The 27,353-nt window shown below is 37.6% G+C and overlaps 1 protein-coding gene and 1 long non-coding RNA gene across 7 annotated transcripts in view; one reads left to right on the forward strand and one right to left on the reverse strand.

Moving 5' to 3' along the window:
- Positions 1-27,353, forward strand: part of PREPL (prolyl endopeptidase like) — a 33,451-nt gene that overhangs the window by 1,936 nt on the left and 4,162 nt on the right. For 4 of the 6 annotated variants that reach the window (XM_059659952.1, XM_059659947.1, XM_059659953.1 and 1 more), the window contains 10 exons: positions 8,936-9,058; positions 10,113-10,179; positions 10,918-11,124; positions 12,386-12,521; positions 15,517-15,733; positions 16,280-16,465; positions 20,246-20,443; positions 22,680-22,855; positions 24,020-24,236; positions 26,985-27,134. In XM_059659952.1, the coding sequence (XP_059515935.1) occupies positions 8,984-9,058; positions 10,113-10,179; positions 10,918-11,124; positions 12,386-12,521; positions 15,517-15,733; positions 16,280-16,465; positions 20,246-20,443; positions 22,680-22,855; positions 24,020-24,236; positions 26,985-27,134 (1,629 nt within the window). In that variant the 5' untranslated portion in view covers positions 8,936-8,983. The remainder of the gene's footprint in view (positions 1-8,935; positions 9,059-10,112; positions 10,180-10,917; positions 11,125-12,385; positions 12,522-15,516; positions 15,734-16,279; positions 16,466-20,245; positions 20,444-22,679; positions 22,856-24,019; positions 24,237-26,984; positions 27,135-27,353) is intronic. The other 2 variants (XM_059659948.1, XR_009447981.1) reach the window with 2 other exon arrangements.
- On the reverse strand, positions 21,555-27,352 carry LOC132213407 (uncharacterized). Its single transcript, XR_009447982.1, has 3 exons — positions 27,203-27,352; positions 24,712-24,801; positions 21,555-21,660 (listed from the first exon to the last, which is right to left on the reverse strand). It is a non-coding gene; the product is annotated as an uncharacterized LOC132213407 (long non-coding RNA).

A 27,353-nucleotide genomic window follows, 5' to 3' on the forward strand; every position in this document is an offset into this window, starting at 1 on the left:
TTGTCTATAGTCAAATTAAGTATAAAAGAATATATATATTTATAGAGTTCTAATTTGATATATAAAAATACAGACTCATGTAATGATTCACCTTAGAAATTCCTTAGTGTGCCTACCAATGTAATTCAAAGTATAATTCAGTTTTCTCAAATTCCTAGAATATCGTAATAGCTCTTAATAAAATCTAATATTATAGTAATTGTTTTCAAATTAGTAAACTTCAGTAAAGGCCATGTACTTGTGTATTACTTCTGTGTAAAAAAAAAAAAATGGAAAGGAAAAGAAAAAAACAAAAAGACTTGCATTTTTTTTACCACTTGGGTCCTTTAGGAAGATGCTTTCAGACTATTGTGCTTTGGCCAGACCCCAATCTGCATTCATGACGTCTGCCTTGAGAACCCAGCTGCCCTTATATGTAGAGTAACACATCCTGGTTTGCCTGGGATGGTCCCGTCTACACCTGCTGTCCCTGTGTAATTATTAATAGTGTCTCCTTTCCTCTTAAAGTGTCCTGGTTAGGATGGTAAATTATATGTTCATCCTACTTGTTTGAGATTGAGTTATTTATTTATATTGCTGCTGCTTTGAAATACCTATCCTACCTTATGCTTGTATACTTCTAATATTTTATTAATTTCTGGTTTTAACTGTTTTGTTGCATACTGATTTTTCTTCTTACTCTGTTTTTACTTCCTCATTTTTTATTGTAGTTAAATATGCATCATATAAAATTTGCTATTTAAACCCTCCTTAAGTGTAATTTAATAACATTAATTTCATTCACAATGTTGTACAGCCATCACCACTATCTATTTCCAAAACCCTTTCAATACCCAAAAACATATACCCATTAAGCAATAGCCTACCTTTTTTGAGCCCCTGGTAACCTTTAATCTACTTGGTCTTTATGAATTTGCCTATTCTAGATAATTCATAATAGTAAGTAGAATCATAATATTTACTCTTTTATGTTTGGTTTATTTCACTTAGCATAATATTTTTAAGGTTCATGTTGTAGCATATATCAGAACTTTATTCCTTTTTATGGTTAAATAATATTCCATTATATGTCTATACCACATTTTTTTTAAAATATATTTTATTGATTTTCCACAGAGAGGAAGGGAGAGAGATAGAGATAGATAGAGATGAGAGAGAAACATCGATCAGCTGCCTCCTGCACATCCCCTACTGGGGACGTGCCCGCAACCCAAGTACGTGCCCTTGACCAGAATCAAACCCGGGACCCTTCAGTCCACAGGCCGACGCTCTATCCACTGAGCCAAACTGGTTTCAGCTACCACATTTTATTTATACATTCATCTATCGATGGACACTGGAGTGGATTCTTCTAATTTTAGAAACAACTTTTTAATATTATTTTACTCGGTTTATCTGTGTTTTTTATTTAATTCTTGCTCTTTTAACTAATACTTACGGGTTTTGTGGGGGGGGGGGGGTTTGTTTGGGTTTTTTTTGCTTTTAACTTTTTATCAGTTAGTCCCTAGACTTTTACTCCTTAAATTTTATTCTTTTTTAAAAAAAACATGTATTTTATTGATTTTTTACAGAGAAGAAGGGAGAGGGATAGAGATTTAGAAACATCAATGAGAGAGAAAGATCCATCAGCTGCCTCCTGCATGCCCCCCACTGGGGATGTGCCCGCAACCAAGGCACACGCCCCTGACCGGAATCGCCCCTGACCGGAATCGAACCTGGGACCCCTGAGTCCGCAGGGCGATGCTCTATCCATGGAGCCAAACCGGTTCGGCGACATTTTATTATTTTTGTTGCATGTTTTATCACTCCTTACATTTTAGTCTTTCAAATTATTTTTCTTTTTATAGCATCTTAATTTAGCACTTTGATTCTTTCTATAAATTCTTTTTTTTTAAGACCTAATTGACTTTATTAGGTAATTCATGAAAGGGTCAGCATCCCATCTAGCAACTAGAAGGTGCTCCCTCATGCAGAAATTCTTTATGTCTTCCTTTTATTTCATTTTTACCTTTGTGTGTACACACATGCGTAACTTTAGCATACTTTAGAAAGATAAACTTAAATTTTACCTATTGGACACATTTTAGACCTTTAGATCATTTTATTTTGTATGTGTTTAGAACATTTTGTCATCTTGTGCTTTTATGTTGAGTCTTAGTTTATAAATAGTAGGCAGGAATTACCCTCAGAGTAACAGCTGTGATATTAGGTCACACTCTGTGCAGGAGATTGACTTGTTTCCCTTCCATTTGTCCCTGAAGCAACTTGTTAATTCTCTTTTGTAGATACCTATCACCTAGAAACTTTATCCTGATATGGTGACTCCAAGTTAAGAGGCTCTTTTAATAATTCTTTTGCCTAATAAAGTAGTCCTGCTTTCATATGTCAACCATTCCCTCTTAGAGAAATGATAAGATCTAAAAGTTGGGACCTCTGTCCTTAATGGTCACTGGGACCTGGAGAAGCTGTGAAAGGCCTATAGACAAGAATGTACATCTCCTTTCAACCAGCATTCACTCAGCTTCAACTTTGTCCACTCTCATGGGTGCAACAAAATAGAAAAGTCATCAGTTCCTATGGACAAAACATTTGCTTAAAGTACAGACCTATTTATATAAGGTGACGTTTGCCTTCTACCTCACAAACCTATCCTCACGCTCCTTTTCTAACTTTTCTTTCATATGACCTCTAAATTTTGGAGTTTCTCGGAGCTTAGCCCTGGCCCCTTTTTCTCTCTTAAGTAATTTTACCTACAGTGGCTTTAAATACCGTAGCAGTTATCTTCATTCCAAACTCCCCTTCGAGCTGCACATCGTGGACCTCTCACTGACTTTTCAAACTACCCACAGTTGAACCCCAACTCGCCTCTTCTTTATCTCATTACTCTATGCTCAGTTATTAACTGGGACACAGGGAAACATTGTTTATCCCTCCGGTCCCTTTACCGTGCCATCACATCCATTAACAGTGTATCCTGAACTAGCTTCATGATTTTTACCACATAGGCTATTATTTAATTATTTTAGTTTAATAGACCTGTCTTATCCCAAGGAATAATATTCAGTAAATCATCGGTCTGATGTGTTAGTTATATTCTTTCTAATAAATTTTTCATATCCAAATTATGTATACCATCATGTCTGAGATGTTTTCAGAAACACTGCATTAACTTCCAAAATACATATTGAATCTGTTCATGTTTCTCCATCTCTGTCATCATCACTCAGTCATCTTTAACCTGGACCACTGGTAAAGTTTCCTAACCAGACTTTTTGCTTGTCTTCTTCTTCCCTTTACTTTTCCTTATTTCTGTGTGTGTGTGTGTGTGTGTGTGTGTGTGTGTGTGTGTGTGGTTGACATACCCCGTTTTCTCCCTTTTGCCCTGCTCCACCCAGCCCCACCCCACCCCACCCCAGGCCTTCACCACATTATTGTCTGTGTCCATGGCCTATGCATATACGTTCTTTGATTAATGTCTTTCCCTTATTCTTTTGCTTGTGGATATCCAGTTATCCCAGCACCATCTATTGAGAAGATCTTTTCCCGTGGAACTGTCTTAGCACCCTTGTTGAAAATCTATTAACCATAAATCCAATATAAATCTGGGAGGCCTCACCCTAACCGGTTTGGCTCAGTGGGATAGAGCATCGGCCTGCAGACTGAAAGGTCCCAGGTTCGATTCCGGTCAAGGGCATGTACCTTGGTTGCGGGCACATCCCCAGTAGAGGGTGTGCAGGAGGCAGCTGATCGATGCTTCTCTCTCATCGATGTTTCTAACTCTCTATCCCTCTCCCTTCCTCTCTGTAAAAAATCAATAAAATATATTTTTTAAAAAAATCTGGGAGGCCTCAGCATATAAATAGCATTTAAGGTCATGAGGCTAGATGAGATCACCAAGGGAATTAGTGCAAACTGTAGCCCAGGGAGTGCCAATGTTAAGCCAGAGAGTTGAGTAGGAACCAGCTACAGAGACAAATAGGGCAGTGAAATAGGAGCAAAACAATGAGAATGAGGTGTCCTGGGAGCCAAGTAAAGAAAAGTGTTAAGAAAGGAAGTGTTCAGCTGTGCCACGATACTGATAACTCAAATAGTGTAAATACCTAGAATTAACACGTGTCCTTTCTTTGCCATACTGGGACTGCAGTGGGTCATCATTGATTTTGACAAGACAAAGCAATAGAATGAGAAGGGCAGAAATCTTATTGGACTCCAGAGAAGGGGGAAGAGAGGAGTTGGGGGCAGGAGCAAAGGAAACAATTACTTTCATTTTAACAATCACTTTTGAATAACAAAATAAACAGCAAATATAACTAGATATTTTAAATGAATATAATGCTTCTTGGAAAGTATTTCACAGATACTAAATAAGCTGTGTACTGCCCCACCGGTGTGGCTCAGTTGGTTGGGCCATTATCCCCTACACAAGGGGTTGCGAGTTCCATTCCAGGTCAGGGCACATGTCCTGGTTCAGGGTTCGATCCCCAGCTGGAGCATGTGCAGGAGGCAACTGATTGATGTTTCTCTCTCTTCCTTCCTCTCTGTAAAAACAGTAAAGTAAAAATGTGTACTAATGTGAATATACTGTGGGTATGTTAATCACAGCTTTGCTATGGTCCTGTTTCAAACAACAGGGAGACCATTTATCAAGTCAGGGGAGTTCCTCCCTATTCCTAACTTAAGGTTTTATTCTTTTTTAAGATGTGGGGGTTTTTCCCCCTGTTTTAGTTGAAATTGCTCTAAGATTTATCTCCTTTATCTGTGTTAGATTACATTGATACATTTTTCTAATTTTGAATTATCCTTTTACTCTTAAGATAAATCCTTGGTCACTCACGGTTTCATTACTGTTATTGTTTTTGTTTTGTGCTATTTATTTATTTATTTAAAAATATTTTTTATTGATTTCAGAGAGGAAGGCAGAGGGAAAGATAGAAACATCAATGATGAGAGAGAATCATTGATGGGCTGCCTCCTGCATGTCCCCTACAGGGGATTGAGCCGCAACCCACGTATGTGCTCTTGATCAGAATCGAACCCGTGACCTTTCAGTCCGCAGACCGACACTCTATCCACTGAGCCAAACTAGCTTGGGCATGTTTTGTGCTTTTTAAAAATACATTGATTTATTTTCTATTTTTAAATCTATATTTTATAAGAATGATTTTTGTCATATATTTTGATTGTCCAGTTTTAGTTTCAAGGTTATATTAGCCTGATAAAATTAGTTGAATAATTTTAAGTAGTAGGCATTTTTTTCTTAAATAGTAGTTGACATATGAAAAGATTATCTGTTCCTTGAAGAGTCAAGAAAGCTACCTTTGAAAGAAGTATTTTATCTGTTTTCAAATGTAGTGGCATAAAGAACTTTGTGATTTTTAAAATCTATTATATCTCTAATTATACGATGTTTTTCATTCCTAATATTTGTTGTCTTTTTTATGTCACCATTGCTATACATGTCTTTTTTAATACATTTTTCAAAAAACCAATTTTATATTTTGTTGATCCTCTCATCAATTTCATTAAATAAATTAATTTTATTTCTTTTCTTCTACTCTTTTTCCTTCTTAAATTGAAATGCTTTGTATCTGCACATGCATGTCATATTGTCCCACTGTTAATGATGCTATCTATGCTAGATCATTTTGGTTAGGGAGATAAATCCTTGTTCTCTCCATTGTTAAAGGAGCGATATTCCCTTTGCAATACTAAGTAATCAGTAGGGTAATACTTTGGTACTGTGCAAATATTGTATTACGCAACATAATTTCACCTAATGAGTTTAACAACCACTAATGATCTTTACCCTAATCAGTTCTTTCACTGGGGTTTGTTAATGATTTTCTAATTCTATTATTCTTTCTACATTTATTAGCTTGTATGATTTCGTAAAGAAGAGCTTCCTTTTTTGTTGTACCCTCTTTTTATTTTAGTTTAGTGGGGAGGTTTTCTTGCTTGTTTTCAAGTTATTGTAAATTTTTTCAGTGCATTATAATCAATTATAGTCATTATTCTTTTTGATGCTCAGATTGTCATTGTGGCTAGTGGGACCCTTCACACTGGCCCTTGTCCCCTTCTGACAAGTCTCCATTGATCTTTGAGCATTTCCTTGCTCTCTGGCAGATGTCCTAAGCCTACTTTTTACTCTTCCCTGCCCCAGACTTGGAATTGGCCATTTATTAATGGCACCATCCTAACTAAAAGCGGTCTAGTATCCTTCTGCAGTGCCATTTTTCTGTCTTTAGAGTTAACCATTTTTGCCATAATGAAGTTTACACATTCCATTCTCCTGTATGTTTGCATTGCTAAAATGGTTTTGTGGTGGGCACCTGAGAAATGGGGAGCAGTGCTTCTTTTTCCACTAATGGAGTGATAATATATATGCAACCTTCTTAAAATTTAGTTAAGCTATCCTTACCTCAGCTCCATTAGGTAGTATATACCCTTGAAACCAGTGGACTACTCATGTATTAAGATACTTGGCTAGCCCAGCCAGGTGTGGCTCAGTGGTTGAATGTTGACCCAGGAACCAAGAGGCACCGGTCAGGACATATGCCCGATTTTCAGGCTGGATCATCGATGATTCTCTCTCGTCATTGATGTTTCTCTCTCTCTCTCTCTCTCTCTCCTTCTCCCTTCCTCTCTGAAATCAATTAAAATATATGTTTTTTTTATTTTAGAAAGATACTTGGCTAAATTGTATAGGTTTTGCTGCATACCCTAATGATAATGCTAGCTGACACTGAAATGAATGCAAGCTTAAAAAACATAGTGGGTATTATTGGGATAGAATTAAAAACAAAACAAATTGGCGTACTTTATGAATATTAGATAAAAATCTGTTTCCCTGAGTGTAATTATTTTTAGGAATTATTTACAAGGCTTTTGAAAGCTACTTCCCCTTTGTTAAGGCAGTTAAAAATCCTGTTGCTTTCAGGGTTATTTTGATTCAGATAAGCTCAGTTTATTTGGACTTTTGACATAGAAAAAAGTTAAGAATGTAAAGTAAGTTTCACTAAGAGGGCAGGTATTGGGCCGAACTCCGTTGCCTTTAGCCCTGTGTTGGCTGTGCCTCTCCAGCCCAGCTCCCTGACCTAACGTGTGCGAGGAGCTGCCAGGTGGTAGAAACAGGTGCTCTTCATAGCTATGCTGACGACTTTAAAAGTTCTAACAGGAATTACGGATCAGATAAGCATGTATCTGGAAATGAAAAGGCAGATCCTAGTGCTAAGTTATAGTTTTAGGAGAGATTTCTAGTGATCTTCTGATTTGTGTTTCAGGTGACAGTAGGACATTATCGATACATATATTTTGCCTCACAACTCTAAAGGATCGACTCTAGATTTTGTAAAAATGCAAAAAGTATAAATGAAAAATAAACAGTGAAAAAAAGCCTCCAGCTTTTGGACTTCACATAATTACTCAAGGATAATAATTATAAGATTGAAATAGAGACTGAATGATTTAGACTACCACAATAACCATTGTTGCTAATTTGAATCTAATCCCAATCAAAAGCATCTCAAAAATTCTAAAGAAAAAACTTTGTGAAAATGATTGTTTTTCCATTTAATGTTTTCTATTTTAGTTGCGTGTTTAATTTTAGATTGTAAATGCTTTATGATATAAACTATATTTATAGCCTACATTTTCTAAAGTGTTGGTAAAGTACCATGGACACACTTGTGCAATAAATATTTACCAGCTGTTGGAGGTCCTTACCAAAGGCTTAATACCCCTCTGGCACAAGTCACTGTACAGTTGTCATCTTTGGCAGGGAGTTGACATTAAAAATCTTAGCTAGAATTCTTTTGCTATGAGTGTTAAATTATTGAACTCTTTTCTAACAACTGAGGTTTTACCTTATATAAATTTTAATACTTTATATGGTATTTGTGTGCTAATCAGAGATCAACTAAAGCTCATAGCTTATTAGATACTCCCAGTAAAATAGAGTGCTTATTTAGCTTTCATTGGTATCTCTATTCACGTTCATTAATTTTCCATTACTTTCTCTTGTTCTTCCTTTATACGGTGAATATATTATTTTTTACTTAAACTCAAAGAAAAGCTCTGTTTTATAAAGGATTAATTCATTTTTTGATCTGAGGAACAGTTCTATTTGGGGGACTTCTTATCCCCATGAGAGAAGAAAATGATGGCTAATGAAGATACAATGTAGGACAAATTTTTTACCGTAATTCTTGCTGTGAATAAAGAGTGAACATTTATTAATAAAAATGATGTCTTCCTCTCCCATCAATATATCACTCCTTTTGGGAGGTATTTTATTTTATTTTTTAATTGATTTCAGAGGAAGGGAGAGTAGAAAGAGAGAAAAACATCAATGATGAGAGACAATAATTGATTGGCTGCCTCCTGCACACCCCCCACTGGGGATCAAGTCAGCAACCCAGGCATGTGCCCTGACCTGGAATCGAACTGTGACCTCCTGGTTCATGGGCCGATGCTCAACCACTGAGCTACCCTGGCCGGGCAGGAGATACTATTTTATTATTGTATAAAACTCAGTAGACTTTTTTTTGTACCTCCAAGTCCTGATAATTAAATATGTAAATGTTCATAGGATTTCCTGTACTGCTTAATTTTCTATAAACCTTTCCCATAGTATTGCTGAACATTCTCCAGTGCTTCTTAGTAATTCTGCATCTTAAGGTTTTATCCATTTAAATTAACAGTTTAGCTACAAGTATCCACTTCATTGTCTTTGTTTACATTTTTAAATTAAAAAGAGGAGATCATTTATTGAGCTTGAGAAACGACATTTAAGATCTGTGAAATGCATACTATTTCATAGGTAAAGACCTAATATTGTAGTACTTGCATGAAAAGGAATTAAGAAATATATTTTAAAAGCCAAGGTATTTTTCCCTAGTTTGAAATATTATGTTCATACCAATAAAACTTTTTCCAGGATATTCTGCCTATTAAACAAGAAAACGAAAAACCCCTTTCAGAAAACATGGATGCATTTGAAAAAGTGAGAACAAAATTAGAAACACAGCCACAAGAAGAATACGAAATCATCAATGCAGAGGTAGGATATTTATGAATTTTTTTAAACTCTGATATTACCAGTCAGGATGTAAATGAACTAACTACCTTGTGATTTATAGGCATATTCCCATATAAGAAGTAGACTGCTTTTGGCCTTTAAAATATGCCTAAAAACTTAAAGAACAACAAATAAGTATAGTGTAATCCTTAATGTAAATTATAAATGTCAAAACTAAAGTGAATTTTCAAGCACATTTTGTTAATTCTAGTTTTTGGAAAAAAACAATTCTGTTTAAAAATTTTTAAAGTAATTCCGAACATAAGTTCAAATGAAACTGAGTCATATTTCTTTCTTATTAGAAAAGTATTTGATTGCCTATCTACACTTTTTTTAATGAAAAGAAATTCACTCTAAGTCGTGTTATACGGAAGTCAAATATTTGTTTGACTATTTTATGGTTACCACAATCAGTTGCATTCAATATATAGGTATTACCCATGAGCACTATTCATTCTCTCAGTTTCAGACTGTCTATATCTGTCACCCACGGAGGATAAGATGCTTTGTGTAAAATCAAGACCATGAACAGTTGGTGGTGACAGCATATTTGAGAGGAAAGAATCTCAGAAGGTTATTGACTGGGTTTTCAGCCCAATCTGAGCCATAGTTTTCTCACCTCCATCATTCGGGATTATCTTAAAGATGCCCCTTGATCTCTGTTAATGGCCCCCCACTGTAGAGATGTTAGATGTTCCCAAAATACAACTAAAGTGCTTTGTACAGTCATGAGAACCAACATAGATTGCATTATGTCTTCTCTTTGTTGCCTCTTTCATTTGTGTATAAGAAATTCCTTCAGTGATTGTGGACACATGAAAACCATTTCTTAAACGCTGTGTTGTAAAAAGTGATCCATGTTATAGTTTTTATGTGTTCATCTATAAACTTCAACATGCTTTTATGAAAGATCCCATTTCTTCATCTTGGCTAGTTAGAACATTAAGCAGTTAATTAAATTCAATCATGCTTAAATCATTAAATTATTTATTATGTATTATTATTAAATAAACTATTTATTTCTTTTTATCGTCAGGTTAAACATGGGGGTTTTGTTTACTACCAAGAAGGTTGCTGCTTGGTGCGTTCAAAAGATGAAGAAGGTATACCACAGTTTTTCCTTTTAGCATACTCTGATTTTTCAGATTTCACATTTTTCATAGGAAATTTGATATTCTCAAAGGCATAGAAAATTTTTTTAGATTTCTGAGTTTTTATTAAATGGCTAGTTTTTAATATCTGGGTTTGTTTAAGATATAGTTTACAGCCACACTCAAAGCTTTAATAGGAAGAATGGAGATAGGAACCAGCATTTTTTGAGCATCTGCTGAATCCCAGGTACTGTACTAGGTACGATTAGTCAATGTCACTTACATTGTCTTTCTAGGTTCTATATGGTCTCTAAACACTAGGCTATAATGGTATTGAATAATATCACATAAGTTGATGCATGGTATGATATGGACTAGCATAGGATAATATTAAATAACTAATGCCAGTTTCTGTGTGAAACAAGCTGCCATTAATGCTGCAGGAAGCCAGAATATAGCTTCTTACAGAAGAGGAATGCTGATTTAATTTTTTTAATTTTCAATCTCCTCACCTGAGGATATTTTTATTGATTTGACAGAGAGAAAGGGAGAGAGAGAGAGAGAGAAACGGTTGCCTCCTGCATTTGCCCTGACCGGGAATCAAACCCACAACCATTTTTGGGACACAGGACGATGCTCAACCAGCTGAGCCACCCAGCCAGGCAGAGGAATGCTAATTTGACATTGACAGTTTAAAATATTTTTAAGTACATCTGTGGCATTATCTCTTTCATCCTTTTCTTTATGCAGCAGACAGTGATAATTATGAGGTTTTGTTCAATTTGGAGGAACTTAAATTAGACCAGCCCTTCATTGACTGTATCAGAGTGGCTCCTGATGAAAAATATGTAGCTGCCAAGATAAGAACGGAAGATTCGGAAGCATCTACCTGTATAGTTGTGAAGCTCAGTGACCAGCCTGTCATGGAAGCTTCTTTCCCCAATGTGTCCAGTTTTGGTAAGCCACCAACCACAACAGTCTACTATTTGACAAAGCAACCGTAGAGAATTGTTCACACTTTTGAAACATTTTATTTGCCCAGGAGAGTGAATGAGAAACTGAGTGCCTGATTTGTTTACCCCCGTGGTCTCCACACCTGACTATGTGCCTCTTATTCAAGGGACTGCCCCTTCTTTAATTATATATTTGATAGCAAATTACCCAAGGTCACTACCAAGAGAAACTTCGGAACATGTCGTCGAACTAACTTACTCATCAGTAGAAGTTGTGATATTTTTACTAATAGAACCAACTTTAAATGTTATCATTGATCATTGAGTAATACGTGTCTATACCTTATCCTCCTTTTTCATTTTCCGTCATAAATTTCCGCATTGTTTCATAACTACATGCTTTTGCAATGAATTGATCCTAATACATAAATTTGGTACATTATCTCTTAAAATCAGGATGCATATTATACAATGCTGCCTTACAGTAACTGTCAGCCAGGTGGCAGTCATGATGTCAAATTGTGAAAACTTCCACTGACAGCTTCTGGTAAGGCCAAGAAAACCCCAGCTCTAAAGTATATCTGGTAGTCTGAGATATCATGTGGCTTGAAAGCAGACAGAAAACATTTAGGCATGAGAGAAAATGATCTAATATTTCCTCATACTTAAAGTTAGAGGTTTTAGATTTAAACATAATTTATCTCCTGAAAACAAATAATGACTTTACCAAAGTCTTCCCTAAATATTGAACATTCCTCTCCTATTTAGAAACTTTAGTGTCCTGAGACTGATAACAACTTGAAAACTTAGAATTGATGTAGTATAATATTTTGTCCTCTGGAAAGCTCTTAGGTTTATATAACACAGATTATATACAGTTGAACCTATGTTAGATTTAGATTTCCAGGGATAAACTTACACATCTCTTTTCTTTGGCACTCAAACTTAGAATGCACTGTGCCTTTTTTTAAAAAAAAAATTTATTTTATTTTTTAATATTTTTATTTTCAGAGAGGAATGAAGAGGGAGAGAGAGATAGAAACATCAATGATGAGAGAGAATCATTGATTGGCTGCCTCCTACACGCCCCACACTGGGGATCGAGCCCACAATCCAGGGATGTGCCCTTGACCGGAATCGAACTTAGGACCCTTCAGTCCGCAGGCTGACGCTCTGTCCACAGAACCAAACTGGCTAGGTCTGTGCCTTTTTTATAAAACTGTAAGTAGTTGGCTATGTATAATTCTTTAATATTTTTTCCCCAGAATGGGTAAAGGATGAAGAAGATGAGGATGTTTTATTCTATACCTTCCAGAGGAACCTTCGCTGTCATGATGTGTATCGAGCCACTTTTGGTGAAAACAAACGTAATGAACGTTTTTACACAGAAAAAGACCCAAGGTACTAGAACTAGAATAATGCAATTAAAGCTTTTTCTCCAACGTATTTCTCCAGTTATCTAAAGTGCTGCTCTTGGTTGACTTAAAATGTTGATTTTGGCTGGAAACAAATATAATATTGTAATCATTCTTTTTTGTAAGTTGTTTAGATTCAAAACTGGAGTTTAGGCATATTCAAACTCCAAAGTAAACACAAATACATCATTAGACTGCAAATGATGAGTTACTCACATTCTCTCTGGACTGTGACGCATGAGAGGAGTTGTTGACTGAACATTTAATAGGGTTGTCATATAGCAATTATAAATTTCTTGTAAATCAGATACCATGGTATCAGTTGCACAGAATTCACTACGCATTTCATAGAGATTATCTGAATTTTAAATTGCTTTGCTTTGAGCCATGATGGCCATTGGTCCTTATATTTTACCTTTCCCAGTACTTTGGTAATTCCTTCCTAAAGCTACTTGTCTTTATTTCCTTGTAATCTCCAGGACTCATGCCTTATATTACCACTTAAGCTTGGAAGGAAATGATAGTAAATGTATCTGGCAAAATTCCTTGTAATTGAGAAACAATTTTTTTCTTAACACAAGGGTCCTGTCACTTCATACATCATTAAACAATATAGTTTGGACAATATCTGAACAGATTTTACAAGGAAAAAAAGGGGGGGATTTAATACTAAATAAATTTATGGCAGTGAAGTCAATATCAAATCAAGAAAATTAACCCTTCGTTTCATAAGAGCTGGCAAGGATCTTAAAGGAAATCTTGAAGGAAAGAAAGGAAGGAAGGAGGGAGGGAATCTTGTACAACTCCTAATTAATTAATAGTAATAATCTTAGGTCTAAAGGAATTACATTATTCCAGGCCATAGAACTAACATTCTTGGTCCAGTGATATAGTCATTGCTTTTTTTCTAATGATGATTGTTTTAATGAAATTGATTTTTAATGATCATAAAGACTAACTAATGTTGGGGGAGATATTGATATTATGTGACATAAAAAAATGCAGAATCCTGCCATGGCTGGTATGGCTCGGTTGGTGTGTCATTCCATAACGCTGAAAGATTTCAGGTTGATTCCTGCATACGGGAGGCAACTGACCGACTTTCTCTCCCACTCTCTCTCTCTCTCCCCCCTCCATTTACCTTCTCTCTAAAATTAATAAGCATGTCTGCAGGTGAGGATTTTTTTAAAACAGAATCTTTAATTGCATGTATACTTTAATTCCATCTATTTAAAGACATGAATGAAATACAAATAAACCTTAAAAGAAAAACAAGAAAAATTAAAATAATTACATTAACTTTTTAAAATGTGCTAGGTTAGTGGAATTGTGAGGAATTTTCTTTTCGACTATTGATCTGTTTTGTTGAAAAAACTAGGAGTGCCCTAACTGGTTTGGCTCAGTGGATAGAGTGTCGGCCTGTGGACTGAAGGGTCCCGGGTTTGATTTCAGTCAAGGGCATGTACCTTGGTTGCGGGCACATCCCCAGGAGGAGGTGTGCAAGAGGCAGCTGATTGATGTTTCTCTCTCGATGTTTCTAACTCTCTATCCCTCTCCCTTCCTCTCTGTAAAAAATCAATAAAATATGTTAAAAAAAAAAAAAAACTAGGAGAAAAGGAAATTCAACATGTGTACAAAGGAAAAACAAAGTAACTGTGCCTTTCTAAACTGTACTAATAAAAGGATAATATGCTAATTAGACTGGATAGACTGGACGTCTTCCAGACGTCATTCTGGACGTCCTTCCTGACAAAGCCAGGACCCGGGCAGCACTGCCTGGGGTCCCGAGTGCCTGCCTGGGCAAAGCCGCCCGGGATCCTGGGTGCCTGTGGCCGGCTTGGGTGAAGCCAGCTCGGGTCCCGGTCGCCTGCAGCCAGTCGGAGGAGGGAAGCCTGGGTCCCAGGTGCAGGCACCAAGGCAGAGTGGTTAGGGGCGATCAGGCAGGCAGGCAGAGGCAGTTAGGGGTGATGAGGCAGGCAGGCGAGTGTTTAGGGGCAATGAGGCAGGCAGGTGAGTGTTTAGGGACGATCAGGCAAGCAGGCAGAGTGGTTAGGGGCAATCAGGCAGGCAGGCAGAGTGGTTAGGGGCAATCAGGCAGGCAGACAAGCAGTTAGCAGCCAGTGGTCCCAGATTGCAAGAGGGATGTCCCCCGAGGGGGTCCTGGATTGCGAGAGGGTGCAGGCCAGGCTCAGGGACACACACACACACACACACACACACACACACACACACACACCGTGCACGAATTTTGTGCACTGGGCCTCTAGTACAGTGGGGCCTTGACTTACGAGTTTAATTCGTTCCGAGACCGAGCTAGTTAAGGAACTCGTTAAGGAGCTCATTAACTCAAATTACTCTGTCAACTCAATGCAAAAAATCCGCCGAGAGACAGCTGGTATCTCAAAAAACTCGTTAGTTGGGACAGTCCTAAGTCAAGGCCCCACTGTAATTACATATTCCTCTAGGAAGTTTATTTCTTCTTCTGAGCAAAAAGCCCTATAATCTGTTAATGAGATTGAGAGTGAGATGATGTCTGTACTTTACCTTGAAATTCGTTCAGAAACAAATGGATAGATGATACATAGATATGTGATGTTGAGATATATATATTTATATATACATATCAAAATGTTAATGATTGAATCTTAGTGGTGGGCATATGGGTATTTACTGTACATTTCTTTCAACTTTTCTGCATGTTTGAAAAATGTTCATAATAAAATATTAGATAAAAATTATTTTTAATGTTTTTAGAGGCAATGAGAAAAATAATAGCAGAATTTTAGTTTACAAGCAGACTTCACTAAGCAGTTGTTTTTATTTTCTGTCTGCATTTTAATTAATATATATACTGACCACCTGTAAGATACTGTCATTAAGAAGGTAGCATGCACTTGAAATTTATTGGATTTTCATATCTTTTTCTCTCCCTCTCTCTCTCTCTTCTCTTTCCCCGTGTATGTGTATGTGTATGTGTGTAGCTATTTTGTTTTCCTTTATCTGACAAAAGACAGTCGTTTCCTCACCATAAATATCATGAACAAGACCACTTCTGAAGTGTGGTTGATAGACGGCCTAAGTCCTTGGGATCCACCTGTACTTATCCAGAAGCGAATACATGGGGTCCTTTACTACGTTGAACACAGAGATGATGAACTATACATTCTCACTAATGTTGGTGAGCCTACAGAATTCAAGGTGATACTCTATTTCTTAGCTCCATTTGGCTGTTAAAAAGTGTCACACTTCCATCAGCAACAGTTCTTGCTCTGAGTTCATTGTTCCATAGGCTTTTGGTAAAGTGTAGAAATTGATGCTACCATCCTGTGTTTAGTCAGTCCCATTTGAATTGTTCCTAAAAAAGGATACTCTATGCTGATTATATCAGTTATCAAAGGCAAACCTAGTCGCTTAAAAGAACAAAGTTTTATAAATTCATGATTTTGTGAGTTAGCAATTTGGATTGTTCTCAGCTAAGCTGTTCTGTCAGAGTCAGCGAGGCTCACTGGTGCTTCCACAGTCAGCTGGATGTCAGTACCCTCACTCAAGTGTCCATTGGTTGGCTATCAGCTAAGCACCAGGCCTCATTCAGTGGTGATGGTCACACTTCAGCCCTGATGCAGTTAGCTCTCCATAAAACAGTGAAGAATAGTATGTCTAATTTCAGTGGTTTCATCTATGGCTTTGGATTTTGTAGATATCTTGTTCTGTTACCTAGATCTTTTCTAACTTTGTTCCACACAGCTAATGAGAACAGCAGCTGATACACCTGCTATCATGAATTGGGACTTATTTTTTACAATGAAGAGAAATACCAAAGTCGTAGACTTGGACATGTTTAAGGATCACTGTGTTCTCTTCCTGAAGCACAGCAATCTGCTTTATGTTAATGTGATTGGTCTGGCTGATGACTCAGTTCGGTCTCTAAAGGTATGTTTAATTATCAAAAGACAGTAGTGTAAATCAAAATACATGCAGTTTAGCTTCACCAGAACATCAAATTTTTAATAATAGCAATGTACTTTTTCTTAAAAGAATTAATTTAAATGACATTTAGCATACTAGGTCTTTGTCAAATTTAGGAGATAGGTCTCTTTCTATATATCACATATTTCTCCGGCTTTAAATATAGTAATAGCTCAGGCCAACTGGGCAGCTAGTGCCTGACCACTGCCTGCTGCTCCATCCCACATGCCCAGTAGGGCTAGTGCCCACAGTGTTGGTGCCACTGCGTGCTTGCATCTGCATCATCTCTCTGCCATGTCTCTCACCAGGGCATGAGGAAAAGTGAACTTTGGTTTCTTTCAAGAAGTGGGTGGCAGTGGTTTCCACTACAGCAGCTGTGATGCTGGCACATGTCCCTGGCAGGCTGACCCACTGGTATTGCCTGTGGCTGCCAGGAAAGATAATCTGCCTCCACAAGTGAACTTACGATGGCACCCTTATTGCCCACTTTTAAAGCAGCATTAACATGAGTTAAGATACCAGACACTGAAGGGAAGAGGAGAGGCCTGCATTTTGCTTATATGGAAGGAGTTGTGGAGCCAGTTGACCAGCAAGCATAGACCACTTATACCTCCCTAACTGCAGTGTTGTCCCAATTTCTGTTAAAATGCAATTCCTGGAAATTCACCAGGTGTTTATTGAACTTCTATGCGCAAAGTGCTGTATGGGGCACTCTGGAGTGGAAAGACAGCAGAACAAAATATCTGGCCTTAAGGAGGACAGAGTTAATCATGGGCTTCCGCTAACACAAAGAGCAAGTAGAAGGTGGTTTAAATAAGTGGTGTCAAGAATGAAGGAGATATAAAGTCACTATTGTGATACACAGTTATAGTTGTAGGCAAGATCCAAAGAGGATACACAGGAATTTGATGGGTAGGAAGGGAAATGCTATTCTAGGATGAGGACATCTATCACATGAAGCACCAAGCGGGAGTAGCTCAGAAAATGTTCAGGAAACTGCTAGTAATTCTGTTTTATTATATAATAGATTTCTCCGGGCTGAAGCTATGATTTGATGTTCTTTGATTGTCACAGTAATGAATTTATGCATAAATTATGAAGAGGGAGAACATGTGAAATTTGGGGGTAGGAGAGTGATTTGAGGAGTGAGCTATACTTCATGAGATTATCTGGCAGCCATGTTAGGACACACTGAAGCAGCAGGAGATAAAGGGCAAGGAGATTAGTTTTGAGATTGTTAGAGTAATATAAAATAAGAAATTACCAGGGCCTAAAACAACCAAAGTTTCCTAGCAGCCTCATAAAATCAGATTATCAAATGTAATGTCTGGTGTCTTAGAGGACTATATAGTTGTCTTAAAACACAAATGGTGATTTTACTTTAGCAAATTTTTATTGGTTTCATCTAGATTCAAAGTGTGTCCTCTTACTTGCTAATTGATGCCTAATTCAGATATCTTTAACTGGGAAACTTATGGCAGTCTATGTGAATACAGATAGGAGAAAATACATAATTTCTAGCAGTGCATTTATTACACAATTCTGTTAAGAAAATTAGGAATGTCTTGAGTTTACTCTGTTATAATAAGATTTGACTTTCACGTAAATATGACCTTTTATAGTTTTTGTAAGTATTTCTATTTTCCATGGTTTTAACTTCCATTAGAATAAGCATCATGTCTTTAGTTTATTCTGTATCCTCTACTTTATTCCCTAACCCTCCCAACCTCTAGGACCTAGTATGCCATGTATAATGTTCAGAGTCATTATCACATGGAATCAGATACTATATTATATGCCAGGTGCTACTTAAAGAGATTTTCGCAGATCAGAGCCTTTTCACAAACTGCATTACACACTGAATGATATGCATGGGCAGCACCATATACAAAGGACAAAAACCTTTGGGCCAGTTTTCTTTCAGCATTTAAGATATAATTATTCTTGGATGCTCTCCACTAATACACATGGTTGATACTGCTGGCTTATCCAGATGGGAAAGTGGCTTAAGATATTCTTGAGATCATTAATACCTTCCTTCTCCATCAGCTGGACAGACTTCAAAAAGTCTATAGCCTTGTCCTGACCGGTTTGGCTCAGTGGATAGAGCGTCGGCCTGCGGACTGAAGGGTCCCGGGTTTGATTCTGGTCAAGGGCATGTACCTTGGCTGCGGGCACATCCCCAGTAGGGGGTGTGCAGGAGGCAGCTGATCGATGTTTCTTTCTCATTGATGTTTCTAGCTCTCTATCCCTCTCCCTTCCTCTCTATAAAAAAAAATCAATAAAGTATATTTAAAAAAAAAAGTCTACAGCCTTAGGATAGTTGTTATTATAATTAAAACTCTAACTTTGATCCGTTAGTTTAAGAAATACACCCAAAGGACTTTTTGCTTTATTGGAATCATTTGGTATAAAACTAGAACAGCTTAACACATGGATCACACAGAAACTTTTAAAGTCACCAAAGGGCAGAGCGACGTGTGCCCTGGGCCAAGGAGCCTTGTCCCCTCAGCCTGAGGCCTGGTTGCAAGGTTAGCAGTGGTGCTTGTTTGTTTCCTTCCCACTAAGGTCTCGGTTTGCTCACTCCATTCATGCAACCAGATTTCCCAACTTACATGATTACACTTTTCTTTCTGGTTATGGCTTGCATTTAGATATATTGTCCTTGAAAATAATCCTCAACCTGAGGAGAATGATCGGGAACTCTTGTAAAGAAATATTGCAAATGTATGTCCTTATTAGTTTCAGGAAAATAGATTCTTTGGATTAATTACAAGAAATTTGCTCTGTAAACATAAGCTCTTTGGCCCTAGTTTCTACAAGTTAAATGGTGCATTCTCTATGCACACATCCCCCACTTACCCTTTCTGAATAGTGCCCACCAGTGACTTTGCTGTGCCAAGACCTCTGATTTTCTAAGGAATTTGCTCTTTCTACAATTACTCAGGAAAAGAAAGGCAATTTTCTTTTAATGCTCTGACTCCTGGTACCATTTCTAAGACACTGTCAGCCTGCTTACCAGAGTTCTTTAAAAGGTGTAAGAAGGATGTTAGTGGAAGGCTTGAAGCAGGACCCTGCTGCTCTGAGAGAATAAATTTTGATTCCTTTCCTTTTTTTCTTAAAGTTAAGAATCTTAATCATAATAGCTCTGAGTCTTTCAGAGTGAATGTGCAGGAAAGGTTTTGTTCTGCACAATGGTTAGCCTAAGAGCTAAAGTTAGAAACAAATTGTAAATGCTTTAGTGCTGCTGCGCCATTTTGTAGCCCTGGAATAATAACTGTCATCACTGTGGCTATCTAGGCAGCAGAGTGTGGGCTGGTGGGTAAATTATTAAAAATACATGTCTGAGATTTCATGTTCTATGAGGACAGAGATCTTGAAGATGTTGCTTGGTTCTGAATTACTATTTGATTGGCTCTTATTAATCCTCTTGCTGTTACTTTATTGCCCAAGTTTATGCCCCAAAATAAACTTTTTTATTAGAGAGTTCATCTAAATCCAGAATCATGATAAACCATTTTCCTATCATTTTTCCTTATTTTATTGATCATTGGTATAGAGTTGTGTTTGTTTTTTACTTGAAATATATTCTGTTGTGCTAACGTAATCCTTGAATGAAGCATTATGTGATAATGGATAGAAGTAAAACTGATGTTCACATTATCTTGTTTGAAGCAGACCCAGAAATTTAATTAATATACCTAGTGTCCAGATAAGGAGTAAAAATAACTTTTATTTCTTTAGCTCCCTCCTTGGGCCTGTGGATTCATAATGGATACAAATTCAGACCCAAAGAACTGTCCCTTTCAGCTTTGCTCTCCAATACGTCCCCCAAAATATTACACATACAAGTTTGCAGAAGGCAAACTGTTTGAGGAAACTGGACATGAAGACCCAATCACAAAAACTAGTCGTGTTTTACGTCTAGAAGCCAAAAGCAAGGTAAGTCTTTGTAATCTTCACTGTCAGCCCCCATTTACTGCAAGCCTACTATTTGCCAAGTATTGTGCAATTGCTGGGTCTACAGTTTTGTAAAGTGGATCTCAGACCACAGTAAGACCCAAATGAGTTTAGGGGGTAAATGCATTTTTCTTTAATTTTAAGACTCATATTTACTTTAACATGGATTAGAAATTTTATGGCTAGCACATCAAGCCCTTCATTTCAACGAATGCAAAAATAGAATGTATGAAGTTTAAATGACTACTTTTCAGTTATTCCTGTAACTCTCAGAAAAAAAAAATCACTGTTAACCATTTAGTGTATCACCTTCCAGATTTCTTTTCTTTTTTTTTTTTTCTTTTTTTTTTTTGCCAATAAAATATGTATGTTTAGGCTTTGTTTTGTTTTACAAGTATGGCATTCATTCCAGCCTGTCAAAATGTAATTATTATACCCCTAATGGAAGCTAAGTTCTTGGAGAGCCAAGGGACTCTTGAAGAAGGGAGCACCTGCTGAATGGGCTGCTCTAGCTCTGCAGGCATTGTGCACTACTGATGCACTCTGGGACTAGCCCATCGCAAGGCTTGCTCCCATCCTGACCCTCTTTTCCTAACTTTCCAGCCAGCAAGTATTCCTCAGCTTGTTTACTTGAAGTTGAGGTGTAATCTACAGCATTTTATAAGAATGAGTCATACTGAGAAGTGAAAATTCAGTTCCACTATCGCAACAAGTTGCATCTAGAATAATGAGAGGAAGTGCCCCAAAGTGAAGTTTTCTAATGAGAAAAAAAATAGGGAGAATGGCTTGGTTATATTCTTTTCCTTCCTTAAACTAGTGCTATTTCCTTAGTTTCTGTAGGCAGGATGAGAACCAACTTTCTCCCACCTTTTTACTATGAAAGAAAGATAAGAAATCATCCAGATTATCTTCATTTTATCTGTCCAGAGAGTGCCTAGTTTTAATCAATTGGTATTGATGAATGTGAACTAAATTGGGGAATAGTTACTTCTCCTAAAGTAATTTCTGTGTTAAAATTCAAAAAATTGCCCTAGGCAGGTTGCTCAGTGAATAGAGCATCAGTCTGCGGACGAAGGGTCCTGGGTTCAATTCTGGTCAAGGGCACGTACCTCAGTTGCAAGCTTGGTCCCTGGCCCTTGTCGGGGCGCTCGATGTACACATCCGTGTTTCTCTCTGTGTCCTCCTCCCTTCCACTATCTCTAAAAATCAATGGAAAAATATCCTTGGGTGAGGATTAACAAACCCCCCCCAAAAAAAATTATATATATATATATATATATAACTTTAAATTTTTAAAATAAAAATTTTATTTGTGTTTGAGTATTCTGTCTGTAAAGGATAGAACATAGAAGCTGTTAAAACTTCTTTAGTTTGTCTATTTGTAAATATTTAAAGATGAGTAGTGCCAGTATATAGGCCTAGGTACAGGAAGAATGCTACGCTAGTATGTCTAATCTTAATAGGTGCTTGGGGAAAAAATTTACAGTAGTGCTGGGTAGTGAAGAACTCTTTAGAACAGTGGTTCTCAACCTTGGCTGCACATTAGAATCACCTGGAAATCTTTTTAAAATCCTGATTTCTGGGCCTCATCCTCCGGAAATTCTGTTTCTTTGTTACTAATGTTGTGGCCTCACCCCATAACAAAGAAACAGAATTTCCAGAGGATGAGGCCCAGAAATCAGGATTTTAAAAAGATTCCCAGGTGCCCTACCCGGTTTGGCTCAGTGGATAGAGCATCAGCCTTCGGACTCAAGGGTCCCAGGTTCGATTCCAGTCAAAGGCATGTACCTTGGTTGCGGGCACATCCCCAGTAGGAGATGTGCAGAAGGCAGCTGATCGATGTTTCTCTCTCATCGATGTTTCTAGCTCTCTATCCCTCTCCCTTCTTCTCTGTAAAAAATCAATAAAATATATTTTAAAAAAAGATTCCCAGGTGATTCTAATGTGCAGCCAAGGTTGAGAACCACTGCTTTGGAATCACTTTATTATCAGGAAAAGCCATTTAATAAAGTATATTCAAGTCAAAGTCTTGCTGCTCTTTTTTAGTTAATATTATGGGTCAGCCAAGTAGCTGAAAGTAAGTGTCGAGATAGAGTTTAGAGACCATAACTCTTTGTCTTAAAGTTTCTGCTCAGCGTCAATAAGCAGAATATAAAATAGGGGATAAAACTGTTTGAAAATACTCTTGTTTACATGGATAATAAATCTTCATTTCCAGGATGGAAGGTCAGTGCCAATGACTATCTTCCACAAAACGGATTCTGAGGACTTGCAGAAAAAACCCCTCCTGGTCCATGTGTATGGAGCTTACGGCATGGACTTGAAAATGAATTTCAGGCCTGAAAGGAGGGCATTGGTGGACGATGGATGGATATTAGCTTATTGCCATGTGCGGTGAGTCTGCATGTTTATCCTGGCGGATGAGGGCGCGAGCACTGACAGACGCCCACAGTAACAGTGCATCACGAGCAGAACTTTCTCTTTTCATTTGTATCGAGTTTATGTATTCCTACACCTATGCTGGTGGGACTTGATTTGGTAACATTAGTTGATCCAAAAAAAACAAAAGGGTACATTTTTTAGGATATTGTACCAGACTTTTAGGACTTTTAGAATACTGTCAGTCTCTTTACTTATTTGGTAACATTATTATTTCCATTTAATTCCCCCGAGTTTAGGTTTTTCTAAAATAGCCTCTTAAGCTGAACTCCTTTTTTCCACTCTAATTTCCATTTTATTTTAGCTGTTTTCAAGACACAAATACTGTGTTTCTGCTTAAAATCCTTCACTACCTCCCCATCTCCATAATAAATTCCAGATTTCTCAGTATAGTATTTAACATCCTGATGATCTCTCTTATCTCTGTAAGGGCGTCTGTTCTCACTCCCCACACGTCCTGTGCTCCCGCCATACACTCCTCCACAGCCAGCCTTGCTTGTCCTGCCAGGCGACAAGCTGCTTCCCCTCGGTGCCCTGGTTCCATGGGGTCCTGATGTCTCCCTTTCTTTGCCCTCTGGGAACTTACATTCTTCCTTTAAGACTCAGCTTATGTATTATCTCCATGTGAAGCATTTGTGTTCCTGACACATGGATGTTCTTTCTTCTGCTTCTGTGGCACCTTAAATACGTGTGTGTAATAGCAGCAACCAGATTTCTTGGTAGCTGTTTTCTTTCCCCACAAAATGATGATCTTCGCCGGGGCAGGGGATTTTTGCTTATTTATGTTCTAAGGCCTGCATTTAGCACAATGTCTGGTACACAGTGGGCAGGCACTCGAACATGTCTGTTGATTGTCTACTTCAGGGGTTAGCAAACTTTTTCTCTAAAGAGCTAAATAGTAAACATTGTAGGCTTTGCGGCCACGTGTGGCTCTGCTGCATATTCCTGGTTGGGTTTTTTCCTCCCAACCTTTGAAAATGTGAAAACACCTCTTAGCGCAAGGGCCATACAAAAACAGGCCTCTGAGTAGATTTGGCCCATAAGATAGTTTGCTGACCCCGACCTATATTATTCATATTTTTTTTTCTCCACTAAAACCTTTTTGCCCTTTAATTTCAGGGGTGGTGGTGAGTTAGGCCTTCAGTGGCACGCTGATGGCCGTCTAACTAAAAAACTCAATGGCCTTGCTGACTTAGAGGCTTGCATTAAGACGCTTCATGACCAAGGCTTTTCTCAGCCAAGTCTAACAACCCTGACTGCTTTCAGTGCTGGAGGGGTGCTTGTGGGAGCGTTGTGTAACTCTAATCCAGAGCTCCTGAGAGCTGTGACTATGGAGGTGAGTACATGCTGTCTCTCATTGTTTACAGAATGGGGGGGCATGAAGCCATAGGCTGCCCTGAGAAAAAATTCTGGTTTACCATAGCATATGAGTGTAACAAAGCTTTAATTTTAAACAAAGAATTGTAGCTCTGAGTGAACTTCTAAAGTTATTTTAATCCAACTACTTGCCCTTTACTTTTCCCTGACAGGGTTCTTTATTAAGTTTTAAGGATTTTCACTGAAGGATATTAATAGCTATCCTTTTTTTTTTTTTTTGGTAAGAACTTTTAGAATTGGTGGAAGAGACAGAGCATATAAGACTCATCAGTTCTGGGAAGTAAGGCAGAGTGCACTGGGACTCTGAAGTGCACCAAGTGTTTTACTCTATTGCCCATCAACCTTTTAGTCCTAGATTTAGGGGCTCTGTGGTTTTAGATACTCTGTTTTTAATGGTCTTTAGGGGTAGTTTTTCTATACTTCAATTGAAATACCTTATTCTGAAAATGCTTGATAGTCTTTTCCTTATGTCCAAAATTATGAAGTTATAGCAACTCATTTCTCCTGTTTCTTGGTTAGATGCTCTAGAAAATAAAATTATTGGGATGAGCAGAGTAAATTATTTTTAAGATTTTATTTTGAGCGTTTGGGGTGTATGCTGTGGGTTTGAATTAAGTAAATAAGTGTTACATAATTCTGAACTGTACATCTATTTTTTAAATAGAAAGACTATGTATAGGGGAAGAAAATCCTATCACAAAGATAATAATGGAAAAATTATTTACACTATAAAGAAAATTCAACCTTTGACTTTTAGAAATTACTTTGACTTTTACAAATTAGGAAGGAAATCAGAAATGTATGTGTAAGGATTTTTAGCCCACATTGCTTATAATAGTGAAGAATTGAAATCTTCAATTCTTCCAACAATACAGTATATATGTATCCAACAATACTAGTAGTATCTGTATGAGTCAGTTCTTAATCAGAAGCACTAGAACTATAGTTCTTCATTAGAAGCACTAGTTCTTAATTAGAAGCACATAACTACTTTAAGCAGAAAAAGGATTTATTGAAGTGTATTGGGTGAGGGTGGGTATAGTACCAGTCTTAGAGGCTGCACAACCAGCAGCATGTCCAAAATATATCATTAATCTATCCCATGAAGCAATCACTACCACCACAACTGGGCAGACGTCACTTCACACTGCTAGTGTTGCTCTTAGAAACTTGATATAGCTGTGGCAGTTTTGCCAGAATAAATTCTCTGTGGTCCCTACTTCTTTGAGTCACTAACTTCCCATTCAGAATTTGGAGCACATTGTGTCTGATTGGTAGACTGAAGTCATGTGGCTACTCCTGCGCTATAGGGAAAGCTGGGAAAGGAACTACCTAGCATTTAGTAACTCTGTCTCACAAGTTTTGGGATACTCTAACTGCTGAAAAGGAGTTCAGGTGCTAGGCAGCCAAATAGAATTCCATTTGCCCACTATACGTGGTTAATGTTTTAATGCAAGAGAAAGCTGAAAAGCATGTTAACAAGACCATAAGGTTAAGTGAAAAAAGCTACCATTTTATTAAATGTTTTAACACTGTGTAAGCCAATGAGTGATTTTCTCTTCTTTCAAAATGGATATTTTCCAGATTTTCTTCAATTTGCATTTATCTTTTATTTTTATATAAAATGTCCAACTGGTGAAGGAGAATTTATTCATGTATTGCTAAGTTTTTATTTTTTATTGTGGTAAAATAACAAAATTTACCTCTTCACCATTTGTTTTGTTAATCCGGAAGATATTTTTTCCCATTGATTTTCAGAAAGAGTGGAAGGGAGGGGGAAAGAGAAAAACACTGAGGTGAGAGAGACACACTGATTGGTTTCCTACCACAGCCATCCCAACTGGGGCAGGGATCAAGCCTGCAACCGAGGTACATGCCCTCGACCGAATCAAACCCGTGATGCTCCAACCACTGAGCAATTGGCCAGGGCACCTCTTCGCCATTTTTAAGCGTTACAGTTAAGTAGTATTGAGTACATTCACACTATTGTGCAACCAATTTCCCAGAACTCTTCATCATGCAAAATTGAAATTCTATACCCATTAAGTAGCAATTCTTCAGTTCCCTCTTCCCCCAGCCCCTGGGAACCACCATTTTACTCTCTCTCTGTGAATTTGACTAAGGTACCTCCTAGAAATGGGGTCTTTTTATAACTGGTTTATTTCACTTAGATAATGTCCTCAAGATCCATTTGTGTTGTGGCATGTGTCAGAATTTCCTTCTTTAATAGCTAGCTATCCTAATGGATGTCAAGTGGTAACATTTATTCTTTTACATAAAAATGTGTGTGTGTGTGTGTGTGTGTGTGTGTGTGTGTGTGTGTGTGTAGAGGCACAAAATTTGTGAAATCCTATATAATAAAAGGCTAATATGCAAATTGTCCCCTCAACCTGGAGTTTGACCAGGGGGCGGGGCTGGCTGAACCCCACCCTTACATGAATTTGTGCACCGGGCCTCTAGTTAGAATATAAGCCCTTTGTTTTTATATAAATGTCACTTAAGGAGTCTGAACACCTTAAAAGCCAGTTATAAAGCCAAGGTGCTGGGTAAGGACTGAGGAATGCATGTGGCTCCTGGGTTCTACATGGCTTCCTGAGCTCTGTTCTCTCATGTCAACGTGTATGTTCATAATGTATATTTCCCTGTAACTCATTTTACCAACTTGTTAGTCGAAGTTTAAGTCCCTTTGGCTTTTTTTTTTTTTTAGGCACCTTTCTTGGATGTTCTCAACACCATGATGGATACTACACTTCCTCTGACATTAGAAGAATTAGAAGAATGGGGGAATCCTTCATCTGATGAAAAACACAAGAACTACATAAAACGTTACTGCCCCTATCAAAATATTAAACCTCAGGTAAGGAAAGGCAGTTATGATATTACTATCCGCAGTGACAGAGTGAAGATGATCAAAAGGATACTTACTTGATCTGAGCTCAGGCTGGAATTCAGTAGACCTTTAGGTTGTTTCTACTTATAATACCCCAACACCTTTTAGCACCGTCGCTGCTCATATTCCATGCTGGCTTCAATAGGGTTGTGGTCTCTCTGGTTAAGCAGATACTATTCCAGATGA

The sequence above is a fragment of the Myotis daubentonii genome, chromosome 12, assembly GCF_963259705.1.
Source record: "Myotis daubentonii chromosome 12, mMyoDau2.1, whole genome shotgun sequence".
Taxonomy (NCBI): domain Eukaryota; kingdom Metazoa; phylum Chordata; class Mammalia; order Chiroptera; family Vespertilionidae; genus Myotis; species Myotis daubentonii.